This window comes from Neopsephotus bourkii, unplaced genomic scaffold (assembly GCF_033783945.1).
Source record: "Neopsephotus bourkii isolate Nb327-2 ecotype Australia unplaced genomic scaffold, CSIRO-AGI_Nbou_v1 NB_357, whole genome shotgun sequence".
NCBI classification, from domain to species: domain Eukaryota; kingdom Metazoa; phylum Chordata; class Aves; order Psittaciformes; family Psittacidae; genus Neopsephotus; species Neopsephotus bourkii.
In genome coordinates, this window is record NW_026900863.1 from 1,174,003 (window position 1) to 1,188,038 (window position 14,036).

Below are 14,036 nucleotides of genomic sequence, written 5' to 3' on the forward strand. Positions count from 1 at the left end.
AGTAAAAAAGGAAAGACTGGAAGGGGGATGTATCACCAGAAGCAGCATGTGCAAGGTGATGAAATAATTTCAAATCTCCAGGCAAGCACTGTTACACATGGGAAGCTAGAATGTTTACAGAGGTCATAAAGAATTTTCACATATCCTAGTACAAGAAATTTGCAAAAAATACACATTTGGCTTGCATTTTAAAGTATCATCATAACTGTCTTCATTGTATGTTTCAAAGAACCTCTACCTTACATATGTTCATGTACCAACACATTGCTGTTCCCTTCACCATCAACTGTCAAAGGAGCAGTAGCAGAACGAGACTGTACAGCACATGGAAAAAACATTTTGGCATTTTAATGCAGCAGATTGCAAATCTGAGCCAAGTAATTCCTGGAACTGTAGATTCAGAATGAGCCTTCTTGGGGAAAATTTATTTGGTCTCTATTTCAGCCAAATAAAGTTTCTGAAATCTTCTGATTCCAGCCGTCTCGGAAATCTGAGAGCAGGTTGTGAGTTCTCTTAGGAATAAGCAATGAGCAGTAGTCAGATTGTATCTCATGTCAGTCCCAAGCTTAATCAGAACAATGAAAACATATGTAAGTTCAAATAGCAGAACTATTAACAGAAGCCCTTCATGTCAGATAGTTGTCAGTGAGAAGGGCAATATGCTGTGGATTCGGTTGAATTAAGCCCATTTGCTACTCACCAAGTTTGTACCACATGTCCCGGATAGCAAAGCCAATTAAACATCTCATATCTCCATATCTAGAGGAAAAAAAGAAAAAAAAAAAAGAAAAAAAAGAAAGGTATTTTTATAATTATCCTAATTTTACTGAAAAAATGAAGACATAAGCTAAAGTATCAGTTTTGCTTACTTGTTCTGGATTTTGCTGTACTTTGCATGGGAAAAGTTTTCTAGCTGTAGTGAATCTTGGGTAATAAAAGCCACAGCCAAATGAAAGTAGTTGTTCCACAGCTGTAAATTGAATATAAGGAAATTATTATAGTTTTGAGAAAAGCAGGAATCATATTAAACTATGCATAATGCTGAATAATTTATGGAACCAAATGATGCAAGCAATATGAGATTGCTATATTATGCAAAGATGTACATCATAGGTATTATGCAATTAGCTAGAAAGCAAGCAAGAAAGCAGGAAAGATGCATTTTAATGACCACCACTACAGATTTGCTCTTAATAACACAGCAGCTGAATAAATATTGCTAAAAAAAAAAGATTCACAGGAGATTCATTAGCTAATGACATTAAGCCATGAACCATAGCAGGCCTAGTGAAATACATTACGTGCCAGTGAATCTTAACAACACGGAGCTAAAGGCATCCAATATAATTACACTGTATTTCAGATCTACTTCAAAGGGCTTCTCTTTGGAATCTAGTTCAACAACCATTTCTGTGCAGCTCCAATACATTTTGCTGAGAGCTCTCTACATGAAACAAGGACAAAACACATCCCTAAATAACTACTAATAGCACTAATAGTGAGGCATGTACTTGAAATAAAAGGCAAACCCTTGTATTTCCAGTGCACAACCCTGCGTTTCTGAAGCAAATCACCTGTACTCCAGACAAACAAAATGGGGTACTTCTCTTATATTCTAGAGGTGGAGAGGGGAAAAAAGACACTTCACAAGGAAACACAAATTTAATGAAGTAAAGACTATTTTCAGAATCTTCTAAGCAGTCAGCAGTGACGTTAGACACTTAAAAACATAGCGCCATCTAAAAATATGTATGGAAGGTATCAGTGAGATGGTAGGAATGCAATGGCAAATGCATTCAGTGGTAATTGAAAGGATGGAAACAAAACATAACATTATTACCCCAGTTTGGGAGCCCTAGCTTAGCCTAGAAAAGTTTCAACTAAACCGTAAGTGACCTCTGTCCTTTATAACCTGGGAAACTTGGGCAAAAACAACCAGGAAAAATAGATACCAAATGTCCTGGGTTCAGCAGTGGCAGTTATTTTTCTCTTTCTTGGTAGCTGGTGCAGGGCTGTGTTTTGACTTTCAGCTGGGAACAGAGCTGAAAAACAATGATGTTTTGGTTTGGCCAAGGACTTTGTGAGCCTCATGCTCTGCCAGGGAGGAGGGAAGCCGGGAGGAAGCAGAGACAGGACACCTGACCCAAACTGACCAAAGAGGTATTCCATACCACAGCACGTCATGCCCAGGGGGGAACTGGGAGTTACCCGGAAGGGCAGGTGGACTGCAGGGTTGGAGGAGGTATCGGTCGGTGCTTGATAGGGCTGGGGGGGCAAGTTATCAGTCGGCTGGTGATGGGGTGTTGTATTCTCTTCCCTTGTTATTTCCTTTATCATCTTAGAATGATTAGGTTGTCCCCCCAAGTTCCTGAAAATGATTATTCTGTTACATGAGGATCAGCAAGGCCAAGTCAGGTATGGTGATGCACTCTCTGAGCCTTTCCCAATAACCAATGGTGTGAAACAAGGTTGCGTTCTCGCACCGACCTTATTCACAATCTTCTTCAGCATGATGCTCCAAAGGGCTACAGCAGACCTCGATGAACAAGACGGCATTTATATTCGATATCGTACCGATGGTAGCCTATTCAATCTAAGGCAACTGAAGGCCCACACTAAGACCCTAAACCATCTTGTCCGTGAACTGCTCTTTGCTGATGATGCCGCCCTTGTTGCCCACACAGAAACAGCTCTGCAGCGTTTAACATCTTGCTTTGTGGAGGCGGCTGAGGTTTTTGGGCTGGAAGTCAGCTTGAAGAAGACAGTAGTCCTCTACCAACCTGCACTGCAAGAAGATTATCGCCATCCCCATATTACCATCGGCGAGTCAGACCTTAAGACAGTTCAGCTGTTCAGCTATCTGGGAAGCATCATTTCCTCGGATGCCATGATCGACAAAGAGATAGACAACAGAATAGCAAAGGCATATAGAGCCTTTGGAAAACTCCATAAAAGAGTCTGGTGTAATAAACACCTGAAGAAAAGTACAAAGATCAGTGTCTACAGAGCCACTGTATTGTCTACTCTTTTATATGGGTCTGAATCATGGGTCATCTACCGTCATCACCTGCGACTCCTGGAACGCTTTCATCAGCGCTGCCTCCGTACAATTCTAAACATCCATTGGACTGACTATGTGTCTAATGTCACTGTCCTCGAACAGGCAGGGGTCACCAGCATCGAGGCCATATTGCTGAAATTGCAGCTGCGCTGGGCAGGGCACGTCTCTAGGATGAAGGATCACCGCCTCCCCAAGATCGTGTTTTACGGTGAACTTGCCACCGGTAGCCGCAAGAGAGGTGCCCCAAAGAAGAGATACAAGGACTCCCTGAAACAATACCTTAGCCTTGGCCATATTGACTACCATCAGTGGTCCACCTTGGCCTCCAATAGGGAGACTTGGAGGCACACCATACATAATGCCGCTGACTCCTTTGAGAGCTCACGCAGAACTAGTCTCGAGCAGAAAAGACAACACAGGAAGAACCGCGCCCCACCTGTTTCACCCAAGGAGACCTTCTGCTGTGCTTTTTGTAGCCAGATTTGCCTATCCCCCATTGGCCTTCTTAGTCATCAGCGCGCTTTTAGTAAGCGTGGGTAAATGCCCTTCCCAAATCTTCGTTCGTGAAGTCAAGCCATGATGATGATGACTATTACTGGTGACAGCAGTAGTGATTTGTGTTATATCTTAGTTACTAAACTGTTCTTATCTCAACCCGTGGGAGTTGCATCCTTTTTGATTCTCCTCTCTGTCCCTCCGAGAGTAGGGGGAGGGCAAGAAAGGTGGGGGGAGTGAGTGAGTTAAAGCTGTCTGGTTGGGTTTAAACCACAACAGTTCTTTTTGGCGCCCAACGTGGGGCACGAGGGGTTGAGATAACGACAGATCTGACCGTCACAATGCTGATTTATTGGCTCTCAGAGTTGTTCCTCTTGATCTCACAGCTTCAGAATGTTGTAACTTACTTAGAGCCGGTATTTGCTGTGTTAGTGTTTATCAAGTGTGGGGCTTGGGCTAAGGTTCCTGTCTCACTGTACTTTATGGCAATGACTTGTAATACGGGCGGGCTCCAGCAGCAGGGCGGGACGGACGTGGCCGTGGACTGGTCCCTGGCCGTCCGGCTGCTCCTCACCGTCCTGGCCCTCGCCCTCGCCTCCGTCTGCGTGAGGCTCTGGGGAGCCGAGGGGGGGCGGCCCCGGGAGCCGGCGGCTGCTGAAGCGGCCCGGGAGAGCGGCCCCGGGGACCAAGCGGGAGCGGGACGGGAGGCCGCAAGGGGACGGCTGCCGGTGGAGGAGGTCGGGGCGGTCGAGGAGCGGGAGGAGGCGGCGGGGGGGGGGGGGGGTGGAGCCGAGCCCCGCGGCCGAGCCCAGCCCCGCGACGGCCGAGAGCATTCCCCGGAAGCCGCCCGCCGAGCCCCAGGAGGACGCAGGAGACCCCGCAGCATTTCCCAGCAAGGCAGAGGAGGAAGAGCTGGACTCAGGAAAAGAGAAGCTGGTGGTGGGAGAGCCGGCAAGCACAGCAGCTACACCAGCCCCAGTGACAAGTACAGCAGCATCGTTTGAGAGTTCTGAAGGTTTTGAATGGCCTTTGGGTACCCTTGGGACCTGCCTGCTGATTGTGATGGGGATCAGCATGTTGGCACACACACAGAGTGTGTTTTACCCACCACCATTTTGTCTGATCCCGAAATTTAAGCAGAGTCAGGTTTGGGTCTTGTCTGGGGATAGACGACGATATGGGAGGACCAAGAGGTTTTCCCCAAGGCTGGAGAGTCATGAGTGGCAGGGCATGTGGGACAGTATGGGCAAGTATCTAGTCCACTGGGCCCCTCCAGTGCTTTGGAAGCATTGGAGATGGAAGGCAGCTGTATGGAGTCCCCAGCAACAAGCTGCAGAAACTGCTGAAGGGGACAGTGAATTATTTTGAGCCTGGTGGGCCCATGACCCTTAAGGCCATCAGAGCAGAGATGCAACATAGAGATGGACTCATGATCGAGGGGTGGACTTAGCAATGGACACTATTGCCCAGGTTATTCATGAGTGTGAACACTGCACACAGCCTCTCCTGCTCTGAAAGACTGTTACAAGAGATGGAGCCTGACATCATGGACCAGATGGACTCAGCAGCTTTATAGGGACTGGTCCATGCACTACAATGAGAGTGCACTTAGATAAGAGTGATGGTATATTGAAAATGTGGGATCTGAGCATGACGTGAATGGTATGGAATAAGGGGTGGATAATGTCCTGGGTTTAGCAGTAGCAGTCATTTTTCTCTTTCTCGGTAGCTGGTGCAGTGCTGTGTTTTGACTTTCAGCTGGGAACAGAGCTGAAAACACTGATGTTTTGGTTTGGCCAAGGACTTTGTGGGCCTCATGCTCTGCCAGGGAGGAGGGGAGCCGGAAGGAAGCAGAGACAGGACACCTGACCCAAACTGACCAAAGAGGTATTCCATACCACAGCACGTCATGCCCAGGAGGTAACTGGGAGTTACCCGGAAGGGCAGGGGGACTGCAGGGTTGGAGGAGGTATCGGTCGGTGCTTGATAGGGCTGGGGGGGCAAGTTATCGGTCGGCTGGTGATGGGGTGTTGTATTCTCTTCCCTTGTAATTGCCTTTATCATTACTATTACTGGTGGCAGCAGTAGTGATTTGTGTTATACCTTAGTTACTAAACTGTTCTTATCTCAACCCATGGGAGTTGCATTCTTTTCGATTCTCCTCTCCGTCCCTCTGGGAGTAGGGGGAGGGCAAGAAAGGGGGGGGAGTGAGTGAGTGCACAAGCTGTCTGGGTGAGGTTAAACCACGACACCAACACACACACACACATTTCCTATAGTAGCTAAGCTTTTCAAACATGCTCTGCAGTGTGAAGATCCTGCGTATAATTCATTTTTCCCTTTGAGGCCCAACTAAAGCTCTCCCAATCAGACTTGCTCATGTAAAAGCCCTGCGGAGGGCTGTGCCCATCCATAAGTGATCTGAGTTCAGACAGCAGTCACCTCAGTGTCGCCAGCCAGCTGCAAGTGGCATGGCACTGGAGACAGCAGTGACTGGTGTATATCACACCATTCAAAGATGCTCTGAATGCACCCAAGCCAGACACAGCCTTATTAAAAACTACATTTCAGTATGAGCAGCTATTTTCCCCCATAATTCAAACATTTAAATTATGTTCATATCTAGTTTTTGACAGTATACTAATAGTACATACTAATTCAGAGCCTTTTTCCCCCCAGGAAAAGTGTTATTTATGCCCTTGAAGGCCTGCTTCCCCCCCTTATCAAACATTTAAAAAAATTAATTTCATCAGTTTAGAGTTTTCAGTCCCTTGAGAAGCCACACTTATTGACATGTAGGGAATGCTCTGTGCATGTGTCGATTATACCAGGAAAATGGAAAATTTCTCAAATCATTCTAGACTATGGGGAGAAAAATGAAACCTATTGCTACAGCTAATAGTCACCTAAGAGCTTCAAGTTCAATGACACTTTTGCCAGAGACACATCCTAAAGACTCAATATCTGTATATAGAAAATATGTTTTCTTTTGTCCTCATAGTACCCTGTGATGGCTGAAAAAAAGATGATCCTTTACATTTTGATAGCATACTCAAATTATGAACTTGCAAGCTTTTAAGCACCAAAGCTAACTTTAAATCCTGGGAAGCAAAACAGTCTCTCAAAAGTAGAAATTGGCAAAAGCTGAAATAAACAGATTTTTTAAATGCAAAAAATATGCATATGATACCTGCTCTGTTTTCTCAGGCCTGCAATAACATTCCAAGCTGGTCTGCATGTGAGCATGTAGTTATCCAGCATGCAGAGGGGCTGAAGTGATGTAGCACAGTGAGAGAACCAGAGCTCTCATGCTCTGGTTTGTGTGACACCTGCACTTTGCTTGTTTCTTGAACATGAACCCCAGTGCTGAGCTGTCAGCTAGGGACAGAGTGCTGGAGACAGAGTGAGAGCTGAGAAGTGACTCGTCTCTGTCATTAGGTATCAGTTGTTCACTGCAAGCACATGCTGAGATGCATCAGGCGACAGCAGCAGCACAGGCTGCCCTAGTGCATTGTAACACAGCGGAACATGGCAACTACATCGCCTGAGCATTGTGTAACCACACATGCTGAGGGTCTCAGATCCATTTCCCTCTATACAGGTCTAAGGGAACTTAGGAGAAAAGGATCTCTCAATCCTGTTTTTTTTTTTTTTTTTCCCAAGAAAGCAAAAGGTGCCTTCCCCCTAGAAAAAGTGACAGCTGCTCCACTGGGAAATGTGGAGTTAATTTAATAAGAAATTCCTATCCATTGTGCAAAGAAGAGGAGATCTGGATGATTTTCAGCGTAACTACCACAGGTTAGCCCTGCTGCCTCCTCTTCAGACACCCCTCTGGAAGAAAGCCTTTATGGCATGACTACCTATGCTTTAGCCCCTGCTTTCTCTACATACCTCTATGCTCAACTCTTTTTGATAATGTAGGAGAAACTTGAAGTCCTTGGAGACTGTTGAATTGCTGACAAATTACTGCAAATCCTAAAGGTACTCTGGTATTTCATAAAACAGACTATATGATAGTTTCAGTTTGGGGTTGGGTTTTTTTCCTCTTTAAATATTATGGTAAAATCAAGTTCAGCCCCTTGAGAGCAGCAGACAAAACTTTTCAGACAGATACTGGGTTCTTTACTTGGATTTTGTAGATAAATGACACTTAAATGTTTGGCCTGTATGCAGAATTGCAGGTAGTTACAAAGCTATTGAGGTAGATCAGCTAGAAATAACATTTTGAATCTTTGAATAGCATTTATAAGAAATGATCTATTGATTTCTAGGATATATGACATTCTCAATATATGATGATTTTACATCAGTAATGTCTTTCACACACTGGAATACATTTCTTCATCACTTAAACCTAAAGAATTTAAAGGAAGCGTCTATTTTTTTACTATTTTTGTGAGCCTTTGAATACAAACGATTTTCAACAAATTAATAGTAACTTGTTTTAAAGGAATTGATTCATTGAATCAACCTCAGGCTGCATCACACAGTCCTAACATTGCATTTTATCACTCATGAAAATTGCTCCGCATTGTCTTTTATGGCATCACAGTAAAAAAGCAGACATTGCTAAACAGAGGCATAAGCACAATGTGAAGACCAGCATTTAGACTAACTCAACAGCTGATAGTCGTTATAACTTCAGGAAAGCAAGCTCTGCTTTCTGTTAAAGTCTTAACAAATACAATTTTCAGAGTTACAACTCAATACTAAACTCTGTCAGTTACAAGCACAATATTTAGTGTTTATTCCCATGTTCTGCAGCTTGGTTCATGACAGGTTTAGTGTTTGCTGTGAGGTGGAAGAAAGTATTAAGAATCCTGGAGTAAAGAACTGAGAATCCTGTGGGACCTCTGCCAGAATTCCTTTGCATTGGTTAATGTACTTCAAAAGGGATGAACAAAGGTAGAAAATTTTCAGGTTAATGAAAGTAACTTTACAGAAGCTCTGAAGAAACACAGCGCATTATATAAACCAACAAAAGCTCCTTTTGGATTTCATCTTTAAGTATTTGTGTGTCATAATCTCATTCTCTGTTTGGTTTTGTCATATGCTTCTTACTTAATGATACAACTTCAGAAAAATACTTGCAAATAGTTTCTACTCCAGGCACCTACCACTTCTAAACCTGAAAAAGAAACATCTTCTTTTAAATCAGAATGATGTTATAATGGAATGGGGTCTATGCCTTTTATAATAAAATTCTGTGGTGGGAATATAGATTATTAGTATTAAATTATAATTGCTGTAACATTACAAACTTAAAAACGTAATTCTTTCTAATGCCCTGTAAAAACAGCAGTAATGGAAGAGAAGGGTAGGAACAGGAATCAAGAGCTCTGTATCTTCCACAGTAGAAACCCTATGATGGCTGTGCCTGACCACAACAAAACAGTTTCCGTCTCTAATATGTCAGAAGCTGCCACCTCCAGTCAGAAACATAAAGAGAACATTGCACAAAATCCTCATTTCAATGAGTGCAGTGGCATTAAGAGCAGCAACAGCCGCTGACTGCATGAGAATGCTGCAGTGTGCGGTCACTTCATGGGGATGCTTCCTACACAGAGCAGCACTTTGAACCCCAACACTGATGGGGCCAGGAGCTGACAGTAACAACAGAGTGAAAATATCCTGCTCCCCATGACAAAGACAACAGCTTGCTAAGGACACAGGCACCAGCAAAAAACAAAGCAATGTCATCTAAGGTCATTGTAGACTCTACAGAGGTAAACATGCACACTGGAAAATGTAACTGAAACTGAAGCGAACCATTAAACACTGTTATCTTTGTTATTCTGTTGATGGAAGAGTGGCTTACAGTTCATTCAAACTAAATAAAATTAAGATAAAACCCCACAATTTTTAAGTTGAAAAACTGATTTCTGTAGGCACAAAAAGAAGAAATAAAACCTTCTTGTTCTGCATTCATAAAAATAGGGAAACTGTTGACAGTTAAGATATCTCGAAAATAGGAAGGTCATTTAATTACTCTGTTTCTATATAACAACAAAGAAAAAGTTAATTCACATTTGAACTTACTTTTTTATTTCATACCTACAACTCTATATCCATATGGAGAGATAATATTTGTCTTCAAAATTGAACTACCCTCCAGTATTTGCTTCCTTTAAAATCCTTGTGAATTGAATACATGGCAAATCAGCTATCTGAATGGTCCTCAGTATAACATAGAAACGGGTGTACAAAGGCACTTTGTCTTTCTGACAAAGGTATTGAGACTGCTTAAGGAAGCCACATTACACCCTGCTTATTGTCGCTTATGTAGCCCCCAGGGGGCTTGAAACACAGAAGCTTTCAGTCAAACAGCATTAGCATTTTTGATTGAACAAGATGAGGCAATACCCACAAAAGATAAAGAGAATTATACTGTAAAGTCCTGGGATTGTCCTACCAATCACGTATGAGGTATACTTCTCTGACATTCAGAAAATACTATGAATGTGTATATTGCCTAAGTACAGAACCACACAAAGGCTTGGTTACAATTCAACTCAAGAAACCAAGAAATGCTCACTTTCAGGGAGCATTTTTTCCAAAGTACATTCTACAATTCATATTTCTGTCTGTTTTTTAAGTCTCTTCTGAAGAATCCATCTCGACTCATCCTAAATCAGGAATTTGCACATTATTCTGGTGCATCTGTTCCACTACCCTGTAAAAGCCCAGCAGCAAGGAAAGGATCTGGACAAGTATCTGACCTCTGCATCTGAAACTGGCAAATCCTTACAAAACTGGTACCTGATACAGAACAGCAAAAAAGCAAAAACACAAACCAGCAAAAACCCACAAAGACGGCATCTCATTCAAATCCATGTGTTGAACACAGCTGAAATACCTGCAATGTCTTTATTTCCCGAAATTGTCTTTACTAGTACAATCTGGTAACAAAAAGACAGTTCTACCCTTCAGCATCCTACCACAGCTCCTGCAGAAACCCTCAAACACCAAAGCCAACCCACAATACAGATTCTCTACAACTACCTAACAGGATCCTGGCTCATGTGGCAAGCAGTGGGGATTCTGCCTGGCTGAGAAAACAATGCTGCAATCAGTTAAGAGAATCTTCATGAGTATTACTATTAATGCTATATAAATATCTATAGCATTTAAATCTAGTGTAACAGTATACTATAGTATACTACTGAGAGCAAATGGAAAAAAAAGTAGAGAGGAAAGAGAAAATACAAGCAATTTACAGTCACACAGGTAAAATATTTTACTGACACAAAATGCCATGAAGAAGTCAAAGATAAAACTCAACACCATTAAGGCATGTATTGTTCTCGGTCTTCAGAGGAAAGCCTAACCTCAGGCCTGCTTCCCTAACTTACTTTTTGCAGTTTCCTTGTACGCCATCAATATATCTCCTTCCACTATCTCAATATGCTCATTCTGAATAAAGATTCTTACACTATTAAGCTTTCCATAGTTGCAAACTTTCAATGACACAGTTTACACTTGAGTGAACTTTTCCTATGTACTTCCATGTACACAAAAGGCGTATGTGGAAGGAAACCTGGGAGGTCAGCTATTCCAGCTCCACAGCCCAAAGCAAGGTCTTGTTAACTTTCCTTAGACAGGTTTCTGTTGCATCCATTCTTTAAAATCTTTTAAGTGAGAAGTATCTCCCAGCCTCTCTAGATAATCTGCTTCAATACATATTTCAATACACCTGTGTTTATGTCTGACATAAATGCAAGTCAATAACCTATTTCAAATACAGACATGAATAGAATATAAACTGCTAAATGTTGAAGTTTTTTACCTATTCCAATAATTTCTACTGAAAGTTCAGATTTCTGTGAACTAAAACATCAATCTACAGTTTACATCCAGTACTGCAGTGATAAGCTTTTGAGTATTCTCTGGGCACAGTTTTGGCCAGGAACCTTTTTTACCTCCATTTAACAAGCTCCAAAAGAGTAGCAAAAATTTCTTCATTGATTTTGTCTAGATTTAAACCAGCATTTTTTAGTTGCTTGGTTACTTCACAGTCTACTTTTTTAGTGTGTTTGTCTGCTATACACTGTCATGTAATCGTTCAGCCAAGTGGCAAATCCTCGGATCTACTTGACTGTGCTTTGAATCTCTTTTTTAAAATATTTTACTTCAGACTTTTCTTCAACTATTTGTTAATAATGAGATTTGAAAACACCATCCTACAAACAGCGTAAGTCAGTCATTCATTTACAGAGAACTTAAAGGTGCAACTTACTTAGAGATACACATCTCTATTTTCCCTATCCTAATATATTCAAATTTTGTAGTTAAATCAGTTAATCAGGAATATTACAATAGTTGTCCCTGGTTTAGCTTCCAAATTATTGAGACCTCATTCTTGCTGCATGTGCTCAGGAGCGATTGGAACTGCACTCATCCCTTTGTCTTTGAAACCAGAAATCAACAGGAGACTAGACTGCATGAAGGCTGCTGCATGTTGCATTGCTGACGCTCAAATAGACACTTCTTGCTTTGTGCTTGTGCTTTGATTTGCTTTTTAAATGAAATTCCATTTGTTTCATAGAAACTCCATATACAATTACTTATTAGTTCTACTGTAGACGCTTTCCACTCACTGTTCCTGTCCATTGTGCCTCAATACTTCACAGCACTTAAAGAAATCTTGTAACTTTAAGGACAATGAAGTGTTTAGGGACGACACGCTTACCATGAAAGGAATGTCTATCACAGTTATGCAAAATTATTGTCAGAAATAAAGTTGATCCTCAGAAAAGGAAGAGGGTGCAGTAAGGGGCCTCTCAAGTTCCTCATGTTGATTAATAACATGTTTAGGCTTTAGTGCTTCTCTATAGTCAAGTTTACATAGCCTGAGTAGTTGCAAGACACTGAATTATAGATTTTTTTTTCCAAAATTAAAACATAAAAAACAATAAAAGAACCTTTAAAACATTAAAAGCTCTAGCTGTCATTGATCTGAATACATACATATGAGTGGGAAATCAAATGTTCATTTTTAATTAAACAAATTAGACAAGATGCTCTGCATTATCCAGACCTTTAGTCCAGTATCAGTTTTCTTAATGGGTATATTTAGGGTACTGTGAGAAGTGTTTCATTGCTTTGATTCATGGAAGGAAATTAATCTATCTCCCTGACTTGTACTATAAGTCTCTTGTGAAAACTGTAATGGTCCAACAATTCTTTTGATGGCACCACTTATTTCCTACACTGTTGTTTAGCTTACTCAAAGCCTCCAGGTATTTGACAAGTCATGAATAAAAGAGCAAGCATTAACATATTCCCCTGAACTACAAGGTTCAGTGTTGAACTACAACGTCCCTGGTTGCTTGATAACATTTGAGAATGCACAGAACTGCCACAGGAGACATCTGAAATAACGGTGGCAGGTTTAGGCTGCTGCTGTAACATCTGGAAGAGGCAGTGCACATCTTCAAACCTTGACAGATACACAGTGTTTATAGCAGCCTGTGGTATGGGTAGCATACACGTGCTGATGTCCACCAGAACTATTTTATTTGCTTTTAAAAGGTACTGACACACTGGGCAGTAAAAATGATCAAGTGCTATAGAAATGATAGGTTACAAAGTGGGCATTAATAAATTGATATAGCCTAAGAGAGATTATATCATAAGCATACCGAGGATATGATGGTTTCCAGCAGGGATACTTAGTAAACTGAAATTTCAAGTTTGTCAGAATCTTTTCCTATGATTCAAAAATCTTAATAACATTCTACATATACATTTGTAAAGTCACACATTTCAAAGGTACAAAACTTTTAATGTTTATTTATTGATTTATTCCATCAATTTATTGAATTTTATTGCATCAAAAGCAGCGTGACCAGCAGGTTGAAGGAGGTGATCCTGCCCCTCTACTATGCTCTCGTGAGACCTCACTTGAGTATTGTGTGCAGTTCTGGTGTCCTCAACATAAAAAGGACATGGAACTGTTGGAACAAGTCCAGAGGAGGGCCACAAGAATGATCAGGGAACTGGAGAACCTCCCATATGAAGATAGGCTGAGAAAGCTGGGGCTGTTCACTCTGGAGAAGAGAAGGCTGCGTGGAGACCTCATAGCAGCTTTCCAGTATCTGAAGGGGGGCTATAAGGATGGTGGGGAGGGACTCTTCATTAGGGACTGTAGTGATAGGACAAGGGGTAATGGGTTAAAACTTTAACAGGGGAAGTTTATATTGGATATAAGGAAGTTCTTTACTGTAAGGGTGGTGAGGCACTGGAATGGGTTGCCCAGGGAGGTTGTGAATGCTCCGTCCCTGGCAGTTTTCAAGGCCAGGTTGGACAGAGCCTTGGGTGACATGGTTTAGTGTGAGGTGTCCCTGCCCATGGCAGGGGGGTTGGAACTTGATGATCTTAAGGTCCTTTCCAACCCTAACTATTCTATGATTCCATTATTTTTTGATCATATATGATCTATAGATCAATAATGGTATTTATTGATTTAAATGATTTTAAT

At 41.8% G+C, this 14,036-nt stretch overlaps 1 protein-coding gene across 2 annotated transcripts in view; it reads right to left on the reverse strand.

The window, feature by feature from the left end:
- The window catches only part of DOCK2 (dedicator of cytokinesis 2), a 173,508-nt gene that overhangs the window by 41,236 nt on the left and 118,236 nt on the right, over positions 1-14,036 (reverse strand). For both annotated transcript variants that reach the window (XM_061348425.1, XM_061348426.1), the window contains exons 31-32: positions 870-970; positions 701-759 (exon numbers count right to left, since the gene is read on the reverse strand). In XM_061348425.1, coding sequence (XP_061204409.1) covers positions 701-759; positions 870-970 — 160 coding nt within the window. The remainder of the gene's footprint in view (positions 1-700; positions 760-869; positions 971-14,036) is intronic.